This window comes from Amblyraja radiata, chromosome 1 (assembly GCF_010909765.2).
Source record: "Amblyraja radiata isolate CabotCenter1 chromosome 1, sAmbRad1.1.pri, whole genome shotgun sequence".
Lineage (NCBI taxonomy): Eukaryota > Metazoa > Chordata > Chondrichthyes > Rajiformes > Rajidae > Amblyraja > Amblyraja radiata.
In genome coordinates, this window is record NC_045956.1 from 29,334,337 (window position 1) to 29,355,758 (window position 21,422).

At 43.0% G+C, this 21,422-nt stretch overlaps 1 protein-coding gene across 5 annotated transcripts in view; it reads right to left on the reverse strand.

The window, feature by feature from the left end:
* Positions 1-21,422, reverse strand: part of afap1 (actin filament associated protein 1) — a 257,061-nt gene that overhangs the window by 11,178 nt on the left and 224,461 nt on the right. For 4 of the 5 annotated variants that reach the window (XM_033019261.1, XM_033019251.1, XM_033019269.1 and 1 more), the window contains 5 exons: positions 15,255-15,400; positions 11,651-11,768; positions 9,725-10,000; positions 1,944-2,058; positions 1,437-1,601 (listed from right to left, as the gene is read on the reverse strand). In XM_033019261.1, the coding sequence (XP_032875152.1) occupies positions 1,437-1,601; positions 1,944-2,058; positions 9,725-10,000; positions 11,651-11,768; positions 15,255-15,400 (820 nt within the window). The remainder of the gene's footprint in view (positions 1-1,436; positions 1,602-1,943; positions 2,059-9,724; positions 10,001-11,650; positions 11,769-15,254; positions 15,401-21,422) is intronic. The other variant, XM_033019286.1, reaches the window with a different exon arrangement.

The following is a 21,422-nucleotide window of genomic DNA, read 5'->3' on the forward strand; positions in this document are numbered from 1 at the left end:
TAAGAACCCTATCTAGCTCTCTCTTGAAAGTATCCAGAGAACCGGCCTCCACTGCCCTCTGAGGCAGAGAATTCCACAGACTCACAACTGTTTCCTCGTCTCCATTCTAAATGGCTTACCCCTTATTCTGAAACTGTGGCCCCTGGTTCATTGTTAGGTGTATTTTTATTTTTAGTTCTAAATATACAGCGTGGAAGCGGGCACCTCCTGCCCACCGGGTCTGCGCCGACCAGCGATCCCTATCAATATTGATGATGGCTTCAACAGATTTTGAACACAACAAAGCATTCGGCATTTTAGGCATTTAGCAATCCTGACAACCAATTAATTGAGTGGTTGCAGATGGTCGAGCTGCTTGTTTTCACAGCTTGTTGTGGCGAGGGCGTGACTTGGCCCCCACCCTCACGATCGTACTACATCTTTGAAGGCCCCATTGTCATGCAGAGCTGCCAGAAGGAATCCTGTTGGCTTTCCCCAGCAAGTTGTCAGATTATGCAAGGTACATATGCCAATATTTACTGGTGTGCAGGGGGGAAGGTTCACAGCTGAAAACAACTCCTCGGCGATATGGAGTTTGTCTGATCTACTTTATACACAATTGAAATTTGCTAAGCTGCGTTCTTAAGCAGCTTCTAGGTTTTTGTTTATCGACTCAGCTGAACCATTCACCACACACCTGATCTTAGCCCAACGATTAGAGGGAAATTGTCAAATAAATCGGCCCTTCAGCGCCACTCAATTTCAATTCAATTGCCATCACAATTTTAATTTCTATTAGGACATTGCAGCATAAAAATCACTCCTCGCCCAGAGTCAATCTTTGATGACATTGTAGACATTACTGATTTCTGTACACAATCTGTATTTCAGTAGATGAAAATTGGAATGAGAAAACAGAGAGACGGGAGAAGAAAATGTTAACATTCATTCAGCTGGGGCTGTGACGATGAACATGCAGAATCAGCTTTGGTTGAACCTGCATCAACCAGGTTCAACTTTTCTTCGAAAGATTTCTTGATGGGTCAGTTAGTTGGTTGATTTCTTGATGGGTCTTAGTTTAGTTTAGAGATGCAGCGCGGAAACAGGCCCTTCGGAGTCCGCATCAACCAGCAATCCCCGCACATTAACACTATCCTACACACACTAGGGACAATTTTTAAATTTATACCAAGCCAGTTAACCTACAAACTCTATACGTCTTTGGAGTGTGGGAGGAAAACGAAGATCTCGGAGAAAACCCACGCGGTCACGGGGAGAACGTACAAACTCCGTACAGACAGCACCCGTAGTCGGGATCGAACCCGGGTCTCCGACGCTGTAAAATAGAAACTCTATTGCTGCATCAGTCGTCAACAATTAATTTCTATGCCGGATTTTAAAGCTCAGTTTTTGTACCTGAAGCAGCTTCTTTAGAGGGAAAGGATTAAAATGAATACCTGCACAAGCTTCAATGGCTGTCCTCAGATCCCTTCTGTCTTTTCTCAGCTGTGCGAGGCGGGTGCGTAAGATCTCCTTCTGCTTTTTGAGATCCTCCTCCTTTGACTGTAATCTTTTTGCGTCAGCCTCCACCCGATTTTTACCATATTTATACTGATCGGCATCTGCAAATTAATGCCACATCCTTTTAATGTCTTTAGACTGAAGAAGCAAATGGCTGGTGTTAAAACTATCCTATCAATTGACATCAATTCCAATAATTCCAAGCATTGAAATTATTGATCAAAGCAGATATTAGACAAAACCAGCAACCTACATTGCATTTACCATGTTCTATGAAAAGAGACGTTACAATTTATTTTGACCAGAACTTACTGCAGTGGCAATTCGAAAAGATGATCGTCTGGTAAATGAATGACTCTTTGTAAAGCCGACACCGTCGCCAGCTTTGGCTAGGTATTGCTGGACTAAGTATGATATGATACGATAAAATCTAAAACACTTACTCAATGCAGCACGTTTAACACTTGCACTAGGACATAGTTTCTTCACTTGACTGCTTCCAATCTTTGGTTTTGCTGTTATACCGTTTACAATTGTTGCCATTTTCTTCCCCTTTGCCTAGCAGAAGTGGGAGGGAAAACAGACATTAGATAATATTTGATGAAATTCCATACGACTTTGATGACAAAAGGAACTGCAGGTGCTGGAATCTTGGGCAAAACCCAAAGTGCTGGAGTAATTCGGCTGATCAAGCAGCATCTGCAGAGAGAATGGATCGATGACATTTCTGAGCAAGACCCTCCATTCCGTCCACAGATGGTGCCTGACCCACTTTCGGCACTTTGTGTTTTCCTTACAATCTTGTTATTTTCTTATGGAGTAGAACATTTCAAAGGTGCACAGCCCACTGAGAGAAGAAGTTATTTCTCATCACTGTCTAAAACAAGTGAATCCTTATTATGAAACTTATTATGAAACCTTAGCTTTGGAAATCCTCACTAGGGGAAACATGCTCTCAGCCTTCCCTGTCAGTCCCTCTCCGAGTCTTATTATCAATAGGCTCATTTCTCACTCTTCTAAACTCTACTGAGGATTGGCATAATAATATATGTCAATCACTTCATCCCAGGAATAAATGCCAACATTTGAAGCATTTTAAGGCGCTGGGCCTGTACTCGCTGGACTTTAGAAGGATGAGGGGAAACCCCTTTGAAACTTGCCGAATGGTGAAAGGCCTGGATAGAGTGGATGTGGAGAGGATATTTCCACTGGTGGGAGCGTCTAGGAGCAGAGGCCAATGCCTCAGAATAAAAGGACGTACCGTTAGAAAGGAGATGAAGAGGAATTTCTTTAGTCAAAGGGTGGTGAATCTGTGGAATTCATTGCCACAGAGGGCTGTTGAGGCCAAGTGAATGGATATTTTTAAGGCAGAGATAGAGAGATTTTTGATTAATACGGTGTCAAAGGTTATGGCGAGAAGGCTGGAGAATGGGGTTGTGAGTAGGGTTGCCAACTGTCCCGTGTTAGCCGGGACATCCCGCATTTTGTGCTAAATTGGTTTGTCCCATACAGGACCGCCCTTGTCCCGTATTTGACTGCTACTACTCGGGTTGAGGGGACTGTCGGGTCGGAGCGCTGCGTCCGGCCCCGCCTCACCCGTCCCGACGTAGGGCAGCCCATGGAGTGCAGCAGCAGCGCCTCGCCTGTAGCCCCGTCGATCAGCAGCCCGGCCAGCTGTCTGACCTTCGGACCTTCGCTTACCGCCAACACCACCACCCCTCCTTCTCATGGCCGATCATCGGTTCATGAGTTGGATGGGGTGCCGGACTTTTGTCCCTTATTTGGGAGTGAGAAAGTTGGCAACCCTAGTTGTGAGGGAAAGATAGAACAGCCATGATTGAATGGCGGAGTAGACTTAAAGGGCCAAATGGCCTTATTCTGCTGCTAGAATGGATGAACTTATGAACATTTCTTTGCCTTTCCCAACTACCGAGCACATCTGCCAACTAACATTTTGGGTTTCATGTACTAGGTCCCCATATCCCTTCGTCCGACTACATTTTCATGCCTCTCTCCACTTAAAACAATCATTTGCTTTTTCATTCCCAATATCTTGTCCATTCATTTAACCTTACTATAACAGTTCGCAGCCGCTTTGAGTCCTTATGACTTTTATTAGTATTAATAAATACTATTTATTAGTTATAATTTGTATTCCCACAAAACTACCTAGTCCCTTCATCCAAGTTATTAATAGATTACAAGTATTATGGCGGTCACGGTGGCGCAGCGGTAGAGTTGCTGCCTTACAGCGAATGCAGCGCCGGAGACCCGGGTTCGATCCTGACTACAAGTTCAGTCTGTACGGAGTAGACAATAGACAATAGGTCCAGTTGGTCATTCGGCCCTTCGAGCCAGCACCGCCTTTCAATGTGATCATGGCTGATCATCCACAATCAGTACCCTGTTCCTGCCATCTCCCCGTATCCCCTGACTCCGCTATCTTTAAGAGCCCTATCTCACTCTCTCTTGAAAGTATCCAGAGAACCGGTCTCCACTGCCCTCTGAGGCAGAGAATTCCACAGACTCACAACACTCTGTGAGAAAAAGTTTTTCCTCGTCTCCGTTATAAATAGCTTAACCCTTATTCTTAAACTGTGGCCCCTAGTTCTGGACTCCCCCAACATCGGGAACATGTTTTCTGCCTCTAGCGTGTCCAAACCCTTAATAATCTTAGATGTTTCAATAAGATCCCCTTACAATTCGGAGTTCCCGTGCTCTGGCTGCAGGGGGCAAATTTGACCCGCCGACTGGCCATGGAAGTGCCGATCAGGTATAAATCAGTCACCTCACCCAGCTTAGGTGCCACCTTTTAGGGGGAACTTTCTGTGACCTGCGTAGGTTTTCGCCGAGATCTTTGGTTTCCTCCAACACTCCAAAGACGTACAGGTTTGTAGGTTAATTGGCTTGGCAAAGGTAAAGATTGTCCCTAGTAGCTGTAGGATGGTGTTAATGTGTGGGGATCGCTGGTCGGCGCGGACCCGGTGTATCTCGAAACTAAATTAAAGTAATTGAGGCCAAATCATTGAACCGCACAAATCACTGATTGTTAATCTGTAAATCATCGCAACTATGTTTTCTGTTTAGCTCGTCATTTCCCTGTGACAATATACTATCCCACACCCATGTGCTCTTATTGTGACAGTAGCCATTAAGCGGGACGTCATCAAATGTTTCTATATCCACGATAGCCAACATGTCAAGCATGCTTTCCTGTTCATGAAACCACAGACTTTTTTTTCATGATTTTCTAAAATGTTCTGTTATTAATCCCCTAATAATGGATTCCAGTAATTTCCCAATGACAGGTATTAAGCTAACTGGCTGCCAAGAAAAAATGGGTGGCGTTTCGGGTCGAGGCCTTACTTCAGATTCAAAACGTCACCCATTCCTTCTCTCCAGCGATGCTGCCTATCCCGCTGAGTTACTCCAGCATATCATGTCTATCTTCCGTGCAAACCAGCATTTGCAGTTCCTTCCTACACATTAAGCTAACTGGCCGGCAGTTTCTACGGAACTAGCATTTTTGAATATTTAGTAGTTCTCTACTTTATGATCTCTCAGAATCAAGTGACTTTTGGTTACAAAAAATATATCTTCTACAGCCACTTCCTCATATATCCTAAGATGCAAGTCTTCGGGTCCAGGGGGATGCATTGGCCTTTATCCTCCCCAATGTTATCTGATTCTGGCAAAAGGTCAACACAAACAGGGTCGGCCCGCGGTTGGTGGTCGATGAGAGCGTGGAGGACTGCTGTGAGGGCGTGGGAGAACAATGGAGGACCCGGCACGGGAGAAGAACAATGGAGGGGGGGAAGCGGGAGAATAAAAGGAGGAGCCGCCGTTCTTTGTAACTTTGTCAGCGCCCTTTATGTAGCGACTATTTGCATACCTTGGGTTATGCAAGCAAAGAATTTCACTGTGACTTCTCACATGTGACCATAAAATATTCCATTCCAATTTGACATATTAACTCTGACTCCCTCTGCATAGATGCTCTCTGCTCGGGGTTCCTTACATTATGGAGGGTGCTTGATTCATTAGTGGAATACTGGAAACTAGCAGCAGATATGGGTCACTTAGACCCTTAAGCCTGCCCCACCATCCAATGCAGTTACGGCTGATGTATGCTGACCAATTTTGTGTCTATCTATGACTGATGTATGCTGGCCACTCCTCTATAGTGTTACTTTCCTGACTTCCTGATCTTTCAAAAAATGTATCTACTTCTGCCTTAAATATGACTGATCATCTCGCCTCCATGAAACCCTGGGTCAGAGAATTCCAGAGATTCACTATCCTATGCAAAAATAAATTTCTACACACCACAGTTTTAAATGACCAGCCCTTATCTTGTGATTTTGCCGCCTAGTTCAAGACTCTTACCCGAGTGAAAATATCTCTACATTCATCCTATCGTATACCCTGACTTTAGTTTAGTTTTGTTGAGATACAGCGCAGAAACTGGCCCCTCGGCCCACCGAGTCCGTACCGACCAGCGATCCCTGCACACTAACACTACCCCACACGCACTTTAGGGACAATTTACACTTACACCAAGCCAATGTATCTACAGACCTGTGCGTCATTGGAGTGTGAGAGGAAACCGAAGATCTCGGAGAAAACCCACGCAGGTCACGGGGAGAACGTGCAAACTCCGTACAGACAGCACCCGTGGTCGAGATCGAACCCGGGTCACCGGCACTGCAAGGAAGCAACTCCACCACTGTGCCACCATCCCGCCGTTGGGTCTTACATTTACAAACAAGGTCACTCCTAAACTCCATAAAATATAGAAGCAAGAACCTGCAGATGCTGGTCTGAAGAAGGGCCACAGCCCAAAATGTCACCTATCCATTTCTGCATATCCATAACACCCGCAGTTACTCCATCACTTTGTGTACAAATATCTAGAACTAGCTTCTTGAGTCTCTCTTGATGGTTGAGTACCCTACTGTCAATCAAAGCATCATGTACTTCAAAGGCTGTATATTCAAAGGCATACATTGGGAATCTGTTCCTTAGGAAGACATTTCATCACCCAACGGCTGGACCAGTGACAGTTTTGGCCACATTGCTACCAGAAACTAAAAACAAACAAACTTCTTTCCCAAAAGAAGATATGGTGGGAGGAGATGTCACAATATCCTTTATTGCATCCAGCTGGCCTCCGTTTTTTATCGGAAATCCTTTTAACCATGACTTATGTCTGTGGCCACTATTATTAGAATTGTGTGTTGCATTTCCTAACAGCCTTATTCTGAGTGAGATATTGCAGCTTTACAGACATTAAATGCTGAATCTGCTGCCCAAACAATGTTGATGATTGTCAACCTGCAGACACAGAAGCTGAAGGAAATGTTGGGAGGTAACAGAGGCTGCTCATTGATACTGGAGCAGTTGGCCACTGTTCCTTTTGTAAGATTCCTCAAGCCACATCACGTCTTACCAGAAATCGACAGATTTCCTCTGTTCCATTGTTTCTGCTGTTGATGCATTGCTTGTCTTCGAGCAGCCTGATCATACATTACTAGATATAGTTATCAAGGCTGCTTGGCGCATTGAGACACATTAAACATAGCACATTACAGCACAAGATCAGGCCCTTCAGCCCACAATGTCTGTGCTGAACATGATGCCAAGATCATCTCTTATCTACCTGCACTTAATCCATGTCGTTCTTGTGCTGTAATGTTTTCTGTTCTATGTGGCTCAATGCACCAAGCAGCATTGAAGCTTTGCGGAGATGGGGCATCGGCGGTGGTGAAGCCTTGCCGTGGCGGCGCTATGCCTCGTGGGTCGTCCCGTGGTCGACGGTCGATGAGAACGTGGAGGAACGGCCGTGAGGGAGGGGGAAGGACAATGGACAAAGCGGAGGGGGGAGAGAACAATGGACAATAGACAATGGGGAGGGGGAGAGAACAATGGACAATAGGGAGGGGTAACAATGGACAATGGAAGACCAGGCGTGGAGGAACCCCTGTGGGGAGGGAGGGGGAGGACAAGAGGAGCTGGCGTGCTTTGTAATGTCAGTGCCCTAGGTGGCCGCTATTTGTATACATTGGGTATGTATGCAAGCAAAGAATTTCACCGTGCCTTGTCACATGGGATAATAAAGTATTCGATTCCATTCCATTGCATTCCATATCCCTTCATTCCCTGCACATAAATATGCCTGTCCAAAAGTCCCTTAAATGCCACCAGTGCATCTGCCTCAACCACCACCCCCGGCAGCCTGTTCCAGACACTCACCGCCCTTTGTGCAAAGAAAAAAAACTTGCCTCATGCAGATCTCCTTTAATCTTTGCCCCTCTCACCATCCTACACACACTAGGGGCAATTTTACATTTATACATTTTCACCAAGCCAATTAACCTACACATCTGTACGTCTTTGGAGTGTGGGAGGAAATTGAAGATCTCGGAGAAAACCCACGCAGGTCACGGGGAGAACGTACAAACTCCATACAGACAAGCACCTGTGGTCTGGATCGAACCCGGGTATCTGGCGCTGTAAAGCAGTAGCTCTAACCGCTATGCCACCGTGCTGCCCTAAATTAAGACAGAGGGAGTTCAGCAACATTTCTGGAGGGAAATGAGCAGACTGTTTTAAATCAGGACTCTTCTTCAGACTGATCAATCTGAAGAAGGTTCCAACCCAACACGTCATACGCCCATTTCCCTCCAGAGAAGCAGCATGACCCGCTGAGTTCCTCCAACACTTTGACCTTGGACATCTGATGCCGTCGGTGGTGAGTTTGTATGTTGTCTCTGACACCATGTGGATTACCTCAAGGTGCTCGGATTTTCTCACAAATTCAATCACCAAATTATTACAATGACAGGGAAACAAAATTAATATTATTTTATATTATTATTATTAAAGTGATTCCCATCCAGTGGTATTTGGGGTATTTTCTATGTTGTGAGCACGTGGATGAAACAAGCCACCCAGTGGAAGTTACTCAAAAGCCAAATTCCAAATCAGTGATCCAAAGATAGGATTGGTTTTAGGTCAATTGCCACGCTAAATTGCAGTAAGCCAATGAATGGTAAAATCTGAGGGAATTTGATGGGAATGTGAAAAAATAAAATGGTTTATTTGGCGTAAAAAGGTCAGCAGTGACTTACTCGGCTGAAAGGCTCATTGCCATGTCCCATGTCTCTATCATTACATTAAATACTGACAAAAGACAACATATTGTGATATTTATATACTTCCCACAACTGATGAAAATCCAAGTTGCATCTGGATAAGAAACATGAATAGTTGTACTGCAGGTAGAAATCCAGTAGGTGGCTGTCTTTGTTTCAATGCCATGTGATTAAACACTATAACTGCCCGAGCGTACCATGTAACTCGAGTCCTTTCCTCAATGCCGAAACAAATCCATAAAATCCCCAAACTAATGAAGTTGGGATAATCTATACATCAAGTTTACCAAATCAAAACACTATCAAACCTTTCTTAAAGGAGGGCGAAGCAATTCTTAACCATTCCTCTCACATAAAATTAAAATTAAATTGATAGGGGTAATTTCTATAGAGGTCTAAAGAAGGGTCTTGACCCAATGTCACCAATTCCTTCTTTCCAGAGATGCTGCCTCTCCCGCTGAGTTACTTCAGCTTTTTGTATCTATCTTCGGTTTAAACCAGCATCTGCAGTTCCTCACTACACATTTCTACAGAAATACTTGTGCCTACCCATGGTAGAAGCGGATACAAATGCTCTTAAAAGTATATTCCAGGTTTTTGCTGATATCAAACTTATGATGCTGAAGAAGGAGAATCTTAAATTTAAATTTAAATTTCTTTATTTATATAGCACATTTTTAGTCAACTTGCATTGACCCCAAAGTGCTTCACATAATTACATTCACACACACAGGCAAAGGTGGGTGAAGTGTCTTGCCCAAGGACACACACAGGCAAAGGTGGGTGAAGTGTCTTGCCCAAGGACACAACGACAGTATGCACTCCAAGCGGGATTCGAACCGGCTACCTTCCGGTTGCCAGCCGAACACTTAGCCCATTGTGCCATCTGTCGTCCCATCTTCTCTAAAATACACCCTCATCTTTTAATACAGAATACATAGAACAATCAGCTGCACAAATGTCTATTTAATAAAAAGATTGTGAACTATGCTCTACACAGAAGGACCACAGTTTGTTTTATAATGTACGTACATAATACCATTCATACAATTTGTGGACTACAGAAGTACCTGCGAGGTCGTCTTGACTGTTCCCTTTTCCGCAGCAGAGGTGTTAGTTTTATTAGTCATAGACCGCGTAGAAGTCAGAGGTGAAGAGGCAAGAGGTTTGTTATTTTTAGAGGACAGTTTCTCATTGGAAAGCTTATTCTGCAGCCTGGCTGGTTGAGATTTGCGGGCGATTGGTTTTGGTGGCGGAAGGTTGTCGTACAGGTCCGTGGTGCCACTGTCAACCTCCTCATAGCAGGGGGTGCTGGTGTTAGTATTAGTGCTGAAAACCTCCTGTTCCTGTGATGCAATATGGAGCAAGCTTCAGATGTTAGAGGAAGAAACAAGCAGATGAACGCAGTGCCGACAACAGGCAATACGTGTACTGGAAATACATCCAAAGCTGAAAATGCTGAGAGAGCGGGGCTGATATTCTTTATGTATCCATTAGCAGAATGTCTTCGTCAGTGCATAAATCATGACGAATTATAGATTATTTGAAGGGGTAGATTGGACCGGCACGGAGGCCGGACTGAAGCCTGAACCCAGGACTAGATGAATAGTTATGTTCTATGACCTACGGACATATCTCCCAAGTTGTGTTATTGATAGTTTATTCTATTTTTCTAATTCATTTCTTTCTTTCTCTCTTTCTTTATTTTCTTCTATCTATAAATATAAATAAATAATTAGAAAAAAGTAGGGAAAAAAATAAAAATTAAAATTAAAAAAAAGAATAAATCATGATGAAAACCAGCATCAGTTATGAAATAAAATTTGGACGTCATTTCACCGACGTAATCGGTGTTGACATTAAAACCAACGATAAGGATAATTTGTGTAAGAGAGAACTGCAGATGCTGGTTTAAATCGAAGGTAGACACAAAATGCTGGAGTAACTCAGCGGGTGAGACAGCATCTCTGGAGAGAAGGAATGGGTGATGTTTCGGGTTTTGTCTGAAGAAGGGTCTCCGAAATGTCACCCATTCCTTCTCTCCAGAGAGGCTGCCTCACCCCCTGAGTTACTCCAGCATTTTGTGTCTACCTTCAACAAGGCCAATTTGTTGCAGTGGAATCTAAAATAGTGCGAATAGTATGCGGATCAAATCCTAAAGTCCGCTTGCGTGCATTTTAATGCACATATTTGGTCTGTCAAGCTCGTTTACTGCACGCCTGTTCCATCCTACACACTAGGGATAATTTACAGAAGCCAATTAACCTGCAAACTTGCAAATGTTTGGAATGTGAGAGGAAACTGGAGCACCCGGAGAAAACCCACGCGGTCACAGGAGAAATTACAAACTCCGCTGACCGCATGATAGTCAGGATCGGACCCGGGTCTCTGGTGCTGTAAGGCAGTAACTCTATCGCGGAACCACTGTGCTACGTACACTCTCAACCTCTGATCATTGACTACTTGGATGTGTAGGTGAGAAACTGTCACCTGCAGAGCTAGAGTTCATGGAGGAAAAAGCTATTAGGTTGATTCGCTCAATTTTGATACAGATCATGGCCCGAACGGCTGCCCTCAAAGTTATAGATTTTCTATGAAACTGCTCACCTAATAGATTATTTTTATGTTCCTCTAGGCTATTGGGAAAATAAAAATTCTCACTGGCTTTAAGAAAGTAAAGGGCCTGTCCCACTTGGGCGTGCGAAGATTTTGTACATCCCCAAATCCTGGGGCGCCGTGCGCAACCGCGCGTCACTGCCTACGTCACCATACACCAAGCGCGGATCATGACGCATAAATGATGTCGCGTAAATGACGCGCAAATGACGCACAACTGGGACAGGCCCTTAAGTTGCATGCATGCCCCGTTGCCCAAACACAAGAACTGCAAATGCAAGCACAATGTTCCAGGTTAAAGCAGTTTCTTTGCATCAGTTGTATTAAATTTATGCGCAAAACTATCAAGGGTAAAATAAATACTAATTCAATTGTCTTACCGTTCCATTTAAGCAAGGTACATCATCATAATGAAGAGAGACTCCACGAGGACATGCATATCCATTGGTGATGTTGACACCATATCTGTTTGGTGATATTGAGCGTCTATGTAATAAACTGAAAAGATAAAAAGAAATCGGTGAAAAATTAATACATCATATTTTTTATTATGTAGAGTTGAAAATGTATTCCTATCGAACCTTACGTCATTGAAAGAGGTAGCTATTTGGTCCAAAATGCCTCTGCTGCTTCTTTGCAAGAATTATCCAATTAGTACTACACTCTCTATCAGTACAGCCATGGTTTTGTATGATACATACACAGTTCCATTTTACAAGCTATCTGCAATAAGTTAAGAGGTTGTCCCACTTGGGCGACCTAACTGGCGAGTTCAGAAGAGTAAAAAAAAAATGACATGTTGAAGACCTCCTTCGACTATGTAGAAGACCTCCTTCGACCTCCTTCGACTATGTTGGAGACCAGCTTTGACTAGCTACAAATAACTTTGGGAAAATTGGACATCGAATAGTGGAGAGTGAAGATGATCTCTTTCGATCTCCTTCGACTATGATGAAGACTATCTATGACTACCTTCGGCTACCTTCGACTACCCTTGGTTACCTACGACTAACATGCCAACCTATTACGACCTACTACGACTTAACCTATGAGTAAAAAAAGTATCGATTTTTTCCATGGGGACCTTTTTTTACTCGCGGGCATTTTTTAACATATTGAAAAAAACGTTGCGACCTAGCTGAGGCCTCGAGTACGCGGAGACCACTCTCGAGCATGAAGGAGAGTTACGAAGACCTACGACCTCGTGTCGACCATGGTGCGAGTATGAGTCGAGTGCAAACTCGCCAGAACTCGCGGATTAGGTTGCCCAAGTGGGACAGCCCCTTTAAAGACTATAGCACATCAGGGAATAAACATAGATTTTACTTTTCTCCTTAATGATTTGTTTGCTTATGATCAAAACCGTCAATTCTCCCACAAGTATATTAAAAATTCATGTAATTTAATTTATTTCAAAAAAAGACTTAATGTGCTGGAGTCACTCAGCGGGTCAGGCAGCATCTCTGGGGAAGATTGGTACACTCCTACAGACTCTTCTTCCAGTCTGAAGAAGGGCCCTGGACCCAAATTGTTACCTCTACCATGTTCTACAGAGATGCTGCCTGAGCCACAGAGTTACTCCAGCATTTTGTGCCTATCTTTCAAAATAACCAGTTTGAACATGAAGAATAATCATGGGAAAAATGAAATATTGACATGGATTCTTGATGTTTGCGGTGACTATACTAGCAGCAATGTCTATACATAATGTATTGTTTCCTGTGTCTTTACCGAAACAGTTGAACTTGTAATCTGTACTTGCACGTAATCTTTTTTTGTAAACTCATAATCTTTGCTTAGAGTCATAGAGTGATACAGTGTGGAAACAGGCCCTTCGGCCCAACTTGTCCACACCGGCCAATATGTCCCAACTACACTAGTCCCACCTACCCGCATTTGGCCCATGTCCCTCCAAACCTGTCCAACCCATGTACCAGTCTAACTGCTTCATAAAAGTTAGGATAATCCCAGCCTCAACTATCTCCTCTGGCAGCTTGTTCCATACACCCACCACCCTTTGTGTGAAAAAGTGATTCAGATTCCTATTAAATCTTGTTCCCTTCACCTTGAACCTAGGCCCTCTGGTCCTCGATTCCCCTACTGTGGGCAAGAGACTCAGTGCTTCTGACCGATCTATTCCTCCCATGATTTTATACACCTCTTTATCTAGATATCTAGTTTCTATGGTATTTCTAAGTTTGCCTTAAAGTACTCTCAGAAGAACAAATCTCAGCTTCCACAGTCTCTCTGCACAACCAACATAATTGAACAACAAAAGTCCCGTATCCTTGTGAACATTCTATGGACATAAATGAATTGGCTCAGAGCATCCACAGAAATGGCAGTAGCTCTGTATGGGATAGCTTCAAATCCATTACATCAATTCACTTGAATGGACAAGACAGAATGCCAGGGAGAAATACAATTTAATTTACATTTACATGTTCTTGGATTAATTTAAATGCATTTAATTGAGTGTGTTTCTGGAGTTTTAAGTGTATATTTAATTTTAATATTTTAACAATGGGGTGGCACGGTGGCACAGCGGTAGAGTTGCTGCCTTACAGCGCTTACAGCGACAGAGACCTGGGTTCGATCCTGGCTACGGGTGCTGTCTGTACGGAGTTTGGACGTTCCCCGGGGCTTGCGTGGGTTTTCTCCAAGAACGCCGGTTTCCTCTCACACTCCAAAGATGTACAGGTTTGTGGGTTAATTGGCTTGGTATAAATGTAAAAAATTGTCCCTAGCATAGGGTAGCATTAATGTGAGGGGATCGCTGGTCGGTGCGGACTCGATGAGCTGAAGGGCCTGTTTTCGTGCTGTGTTTCTAAACTCAAGTAAACTAAAAATGTATAACTTTTAATAGTTTTTTTTTCAATGTTTGCATGCTTGCGATAGTGTCTGGTATTCACTCTCTTTAATAGTTTCTCTGTGAATTTGGATGATTTGCTAATCTGCAGTCAGGCAATTCAGAGAAGAGGGATTTGTCACCTGTGATTGTGATGGGTTTTACTCAGCATTGGAGGACTGGTTTACACGCAGCAGTTTGGCACCAGCTAAGTGTTCACAGGAAGAAAGTGCAGATGCTGGTTTAAACCGAAGATAGACACAAATAGCTGGCGTAACTCAGCGGGACAGGCAGCATCTCCGGAGAGAAGGAATGGGTGACATTTCTGGTCGAGACCCTTTAACGTCACCCATTCCTTCTCTCCAGAGATGCTGCAGGTTCCTTCCTGCACATGTGGTTGGTGAATTTGTGTGGTGTGCCTTTCAGTGGAAAACATGGGCCATTAGCTAATGCAGTCATTATTTATTTATTACAAATTAGGACCAACAGGTAACACATACAATAAAAACCAGCTCGAGTTTACACACCAATGTTATTAGCTGTAGTTTTCTTACTTTTTTCAAAAGTCGCTCACTTCTAAATTATCGTAGAGTCTGTTCTCACCTTCTCCATCATAGTCTGGTTTGGCTCAGCTACCAAGCACGACACCTGGAGGCTGCAGCGAATCATCCGATCAGCAGAGAAGGTTATTCGCTGCAACCTTCCCTCCATTGATGAACTGTACACTGCAAGGGTCAGGAAGCGAGCGGGCAAGATCATCTCTGATCCCTCTCACCCTGGCCACAAACTCTTTGACTCACTTCCCTCAGGAAGGCGACTCCGGACTGTCAAAGCTGCCACAGCCAGACATAAAAACAGTTTTTATCCACGAGTAGTTGCTCTACTCAACAGCCAAGAATCTGTAGCCTCCCTTTGATCTGGTATTTAGTTGGTTCACATGCTTGATCAATGGTGTTTTATCATTATCGTTTTATTATTATTAGTGTTTTCTGAGTCATTCGTAACTGTCACTGTATGTCATGTTGTTACTTGTGGGCGGAGCACCAAGGCAAATTCCTAGTATGTGAATACTTGGCCAATAAACATATTTACTAACTTAAAACTTGAAACTTATTTTTTTTTAAATAAATTCTTACTTGAAGCATTGTTTTGCAGTCTGTATAACACTAGAGGTTGTTTCTACATCAATGTAATCATAATGCAAGGCTGCTGGGTCTGTAGATGAACCCGTTTCCAATAGTAAAATGCCGAGCCATCTTCCCAGCTCCTCTCCGGAAGAAGCCTGCAAAAACAAAATGGTGCATATCTAGTGGTAGCTTATGAGACACGATCAGTAGAAATAGATCATTTTATTAGGAGAAAAGATACGTTTACAAGATCTTCAGTTATAGTCATAGTCATTGAGTGATTCAGTGTGGAAACAGGCCCATCGGCCCAACAACAGCCAGCATGTCCCAGCTACACTAGTCCCACCTGCCTGCGTTTGGTCCATATCCCTCCAAACCTATCCTATCCATGTACCTGTCTAACTGTTTCTTAAACGTTGGGATAGTCCCAGCCTCAACTATCTCCTCTGGCAGCTTGTTCCATGCACCCACCAACCTTTGTGTGTAAAAGTTATCCCTCAGATTCCTATTAAATCTTTTCCCCTTCATGTCCTCTGGTCCTCGATTCCCGCACTCTGGGCAAGAGACTCTGTGCATCTACCCAATATCTTCATCTTCAGTTTTCAGTAACCCTTTTCCACTTTAACTGATGTCTTAAGAGCACAGCTTAACTTTTATGACTTTGAATACATGTATATCCATCAATGATAGAATATCACAAAAGCTTTTCACTGCACACATGGCAATTAACAAAACTGAGCAGAACTCATGGTTTCAAGGTTTCAAGGTCAGTTTATTGTCACATGTACCTATTAAGAATAGTTAAAAAAAATATGTGATAAAAAAAAAACAAATGAGCTTTGCCCCAGCTATGTACATTTAGGATGAATGCCAGAGATGTAACATTAATGCATTGAAACTACCATGACCATAGAACCAGTAGCCCATGCTTATAAAGTATTTTTAATGTTTAAAATGTCAGGAAACACTTTACATTGGCTGAAGGCAGTATGAAGGAAATGAAAAGAGATGTTGACTGTTGATATCAGAGCACAGAATATAACAAGGAAAGATATGTGGAAGATAGACAAAAATGCTGGAGAAACTCAGCGGGAGTTTCCCCAGCATTTTTGTCCCCGCTGAGTTTCTCCAGCATTTTTGTCTACCTTCGATTTTCCAGCATCTGCAGTTCCTTCTTAAACAAAGACATGTGGAAGATTGGTTATGAAGTGTGGAAGGGCAGATTAGGAAAGGAGGTAGGTTAAGTGAAGGGGTAAATGGTTTAGCAAGCACATTTCAGAAACCAAACACAGGGTCAAGTTGGGGTGTGAACATTAGAGTTGGGGGAACCAGAATTGAAGTGGGAAATTCAAAGATAAAGAAGTCATGTGGGCAGGAGTAGATTGTGGAGAGATTGTAAGAGAAATTCATGCATGAAAGAACAGGAAGACAATTTAGGGCAATAAGGTCAAAGATGATAGATTAGGAAGAGACCTTGTGAAAACTAGTTTTAATTTGAGAAAAAAATGGATTTATGCACCAATGGTCAAAGCAATCAGAGCGTTTGAAAAAGCAGGTCTAGATCAAGAACAAAGTGCTCAGTGGCAGTGTATGACAGGAATGTACAAAGGTGGGCAATATTTTTAATGGAAGTAAGTGGTCTGATGATAGATATAATGCAAAACCAGAACCTCAGTGGGTTGAGTAAGACATTGCCTACTTCAGTCTGAGCAATTAGATTGTGGATAGTGTGGAATTAAATTTAGGACAGGAACTAAATGAACAATTTTTTTAATACAGATTTTGTAGAAAATTCGATTTTTAAATGTTGCTCATGTATTACACAACATTACACATTTGAAATTCACCTGTAGTAATAAAGATGAAGCAGCTGACCAGATTATAAGCAGTGTCTTAATGTTAGCATTAAAAGCTCTTAGTGAGCTCTACTCAATAACCAAAAATCTGCAGCCTGCTTTTGCTCTGGTATTTTATTTAATTCCCATATTTAATCGATAATGTATTATTATATATGTTTAATGTTTTATGTGTCATTCCTAACTGTCACTGTATGTCATGTTGTCACTTGCGGGCGGAGCACCAAGGCAAATTCCTTGTATGTGAATACTTGTACAATAAACTTATTCATTCATTTAAAAGTCACAGCCAAGTTCAAATTAAATAGTCACAATCAAAAAGTTTGAATTATTGTCCAATATTATTGAGCAGACAGGAGATCAGGAGGAATGACAGAGAGCAGAGCATTGTGTATGAAAACAGTTGATAACATGACAAAAAGGAAACGGATAAGGAAGTGGATGGGCAGGGAAGCATAATATGTAGAAAAAAAAATAAAGATTGGCTGATCATTCTATATTAGCCAGGATTTGGTTGAAGAGAAATAAAAATAACTATGCTTAACAAAATCACAAAGTGAATGGGCACTATTTGCTTTTTGGCTTCATATATCTTGGTCTCAAAGGAAATGTGTAGGAAGAAGCTGCAGATGCTGGTTTAAATCTATAGACACAAAAAGCCCAAAACATCACCTATTCCTTCTCCCCCTAGATGCTGCCTGACCCGCTGAGTTAATCCAACATTTTGTGTTTATCTTTGGACTCAAAGGAAGTTGCAAGGATGCAACATTTTAAAAGTATTGAAACATTTCAATTTTTACCCTTAATTCTGGTATTTAGTTACATTCTCTAGAAGGTTAACGTCTACTGAAACAAACAAGTCGACAAACAAAACAAGTTTGTGATTTATTATTTCATTTGCTTGATATCCCATTACAATCCTGAATGGGCCAGTTGTAAAATAAACCTGTCTCTGTTATAGACATAAAATGCTGGAGGAACTCAGCGGGAAGGGCAGCATCTCTGGAACAGAAAGAATGGGTGACGTTTCGGGTCAAGACCCTTCTCGTCACCCATTCCTTCTCTCCAGAGATGCTGCCTGTCCCGCTGAGTTACTCCAGCATTCCGTGTCTATCTGTGGTGTACACCAGCATCAGCAGTTCCTTCCTACACACCATATCAGTTATTTATTTTCACTTTTGGTGTGATTTCTGTTCCACAGTTTTACTTTTTTTAATTCATAAAACATATAAGAGTACAGTGCACTCTATGTTTGAACAAACTCGAACATGATACAAAATCCAACTCTGCACATAATCCATATCCCTCCTTTCCCTGCATATCCTTGTGATTATCCTAAAATCTCTTAAATGCCACTATTCCATCTGCTTCCATCACTCCAGTAATGCATTCCAGGCACTCACCACCCTCTGTGTAAAAAACTTGTTCTGCACAACTCATTTAAACTCTCCCCTCTCACCATACATTCAGAAGATATTGGAGCAGAATTAGGCCATTCGGCCCATCAAGTCTTTTCTGCCATCCAATCATGGCTGATCTATCTTTCCCTCTCAACCCCATTCTCCTGCCTCCTCCTCATATCCCGAGACTCGTGCAAATCAAAAATCTGTCAATCTCCGCCATAAAAATATCCTTTTGACTTGGCCTCCACAGCCAATGAATTCCACCGATTCACCACACTCTGACCAAAGGAATTCCTCCTCATCGCCTTTCTCCATAAAGCTATGCCCTCTAGTATTTGATATTTCAATCCTGGGAACATGGTTTTGATTATCTCGCTTACCTTTGCCTTTCAACCTCTAACATTCCAAAGAAAACAATGCAAGTGTCCAACCTCCCCTTGTAGCAAGGCCCTCTAATCCAGGCACCATTCTGGTAAACCTCCTCTCCACACTTTCCAATGATTCCACTTCCTTGCTGTGTTGGGGTGAGTAGAACTGCATGCAGCCTAAAGGGGCTGTCCCACTTGGGCGACCTAATTGGCGAGTTGAGAAGAGTTTAGGAGAGTTTGAAAAAATGACATGTTGAAGACCTCCTTCGATTATGTATAAGACCTCCTTCAACCTCCTTTGACTATGTTGAAGTTAGCTTCGACTAGCTACGACTAGCTTTGGGAAAATTGGACACCGAATAGTGGAGAGTGAAGACGACCTCCTTCGATCTCCTTCGACCTCCCTTCGACTATGATGAAGACAATCTATGACTACCTTCGACTACCCTCGATTACCTACGACTAACATGCCGACTTACTGCAACCTACGAGTAAAAAAAGTATCGATTTTTTCCATGGCGACCATTTTTTTACATATTGAAAAAAACGCCACGACCTAGCTGAGGCCTCAAGTATGCGGAGACCGCTCTCGAGCAAGAAGGAGAGTTACGAAGACCTCCTAGGATCTCGTGTCGACCATGCTGCGAGTATGAGTCGAGGGCAAACTCGCCAGAACTCGCGGATTAGGTCGCCCAAGTGGGACAGGCCCTTAATGCGGTCAGGCCAAAGTCTTGTAAAGCTGCATCATTACTTCCTCGCTCTTACACTCAATGCCTTGGACAATGAAGGTAAGCATGCCATATGCCTTCTTTGCAACTCTTATCTACTTGTGCTCCCACTTTTGGGGAGTTATGGACTTGGACACCAAGATTGCACCAAGACCATCTATGCCGCTAAGTGTCTTGCCACTAATTGTACATTTCCTCTTAAAGTTCGACCTGCCAAAGTGCTCAGATTAAACTCTAGCTGATATTTCTTCACCCATTTCTGTAACTGACTGACTGACCGACATAGCCTTCTCTACACTTTGACAGCCTTCCACATATTCCATGACCCCAACAATCTTGGTGTCATTTGCAAATTTACTAGTTAAAACATCTACATTTAAGTAGACCCCCCCCCTGGTCCAATCCCTCCCCACCTATGACCAAGACACCTCACATGCTCTTCGTCTCCTTCATGACTTCCGTTTTCCAGGCCCCGACTTCCTCATCTTCACTATGGACGTCCAGTCAGCGGAAAGACAATACATAATTACAATTGAGCCATTTGCAGTGTATAGATACATGATAAGGGAATGACGTTTAGTGCAAGAGAAAGCCAGTAAAGTCTGATCAAAGATAGTCCAAGGGTCACCAGTAATGTAGATAGTAGTTCAGCACTGCTCTCTGGTTGTGGTAGGGTGATTCAGTTGCCTGATAACTGCTGGGAAGAAACTGTCCCTGAATCTGGTAGTGTGCATTTTCACACTTCTATACCTTTTACCCGATGGGAGAGGGGAGAAGAGGGAGTGACCAGGGTGTGACTCGTCCTTGATTATGCTGCTGGCCTTGCCGAGGCAATGTGAGGTATAAATGGAGTCAATGGAAGGGAGGTGGGTTTGTGTGATGTTCTAGGCTGCGTCCACAATTTGCTGCAATTTCTCGCGGTCTTGGATGGAGCTGTTCCCAAACCATGCTGTGATGCATCCTGATAAAATGCTTTCTGTGGTGCATCTGTAGAAGTTGGTGAGAATGGTTGGGGACATGCCGAACTTCCTAAGCCTTACACTCCTAAGTCATCCTATACTCTTGCCACTGGTTCACTAGCAAGCCCATCTTTGGATCGCATGTCACTTGAAACCGAACAGCCAATTTGCCATTGTTTGGCTATTCGTGCAATAGCTGCATTGCCACGGCACCCGTTTCCAAGGCATTTCAAATTAATACATGAACATTTTGAAAAATAAATGAAAAACACACATGTTCTTTTAAGGTCCACATGGACTTTTCCTCCATCCTGTATTGCTAGTACCAGGTTCCTGGAGACATCAGAACCATTGCTGGGAAGCTTCTTCACTGGTGGTTACTTCCCAGTATTTTCAATGGATACATATTTACAGTCTTTGATTGCAACCACTAGATGGCAGAGCACAATAACAGGTCAGTGTGCTGCAGCTGATTCATGTACAGGTTCGGCATTTAAACACAGCACATCCATGCAAAGGCACAGAATGAGTGTTCCAACCAGATAAAGGATAGACAAGATTTACATTTCATGAAGTCAATAGAAAAGGCAGTCAAGGGATAGTGGCCGAATTAGGTCATTCGGCCCAGCAAGTCTACTCCGCCATTCAGTCGCGGCTGATCTATCTCTCCCTTCGCATTCTCCTGCCTTCTCCCCATAACCCTTAACACCTGTACTAATCCAGAATCTATCTTAAAAACATAAACTGACACAGCCTTCAGTGGCAAAGAATTCCGCAGATTCACCATCCTCTGACTAAAGAAATTCCTCCTCATCTCCTTCCTGAAGGAACGCCCTTTGATTCTGTCCTTTAAGTCAATAGTA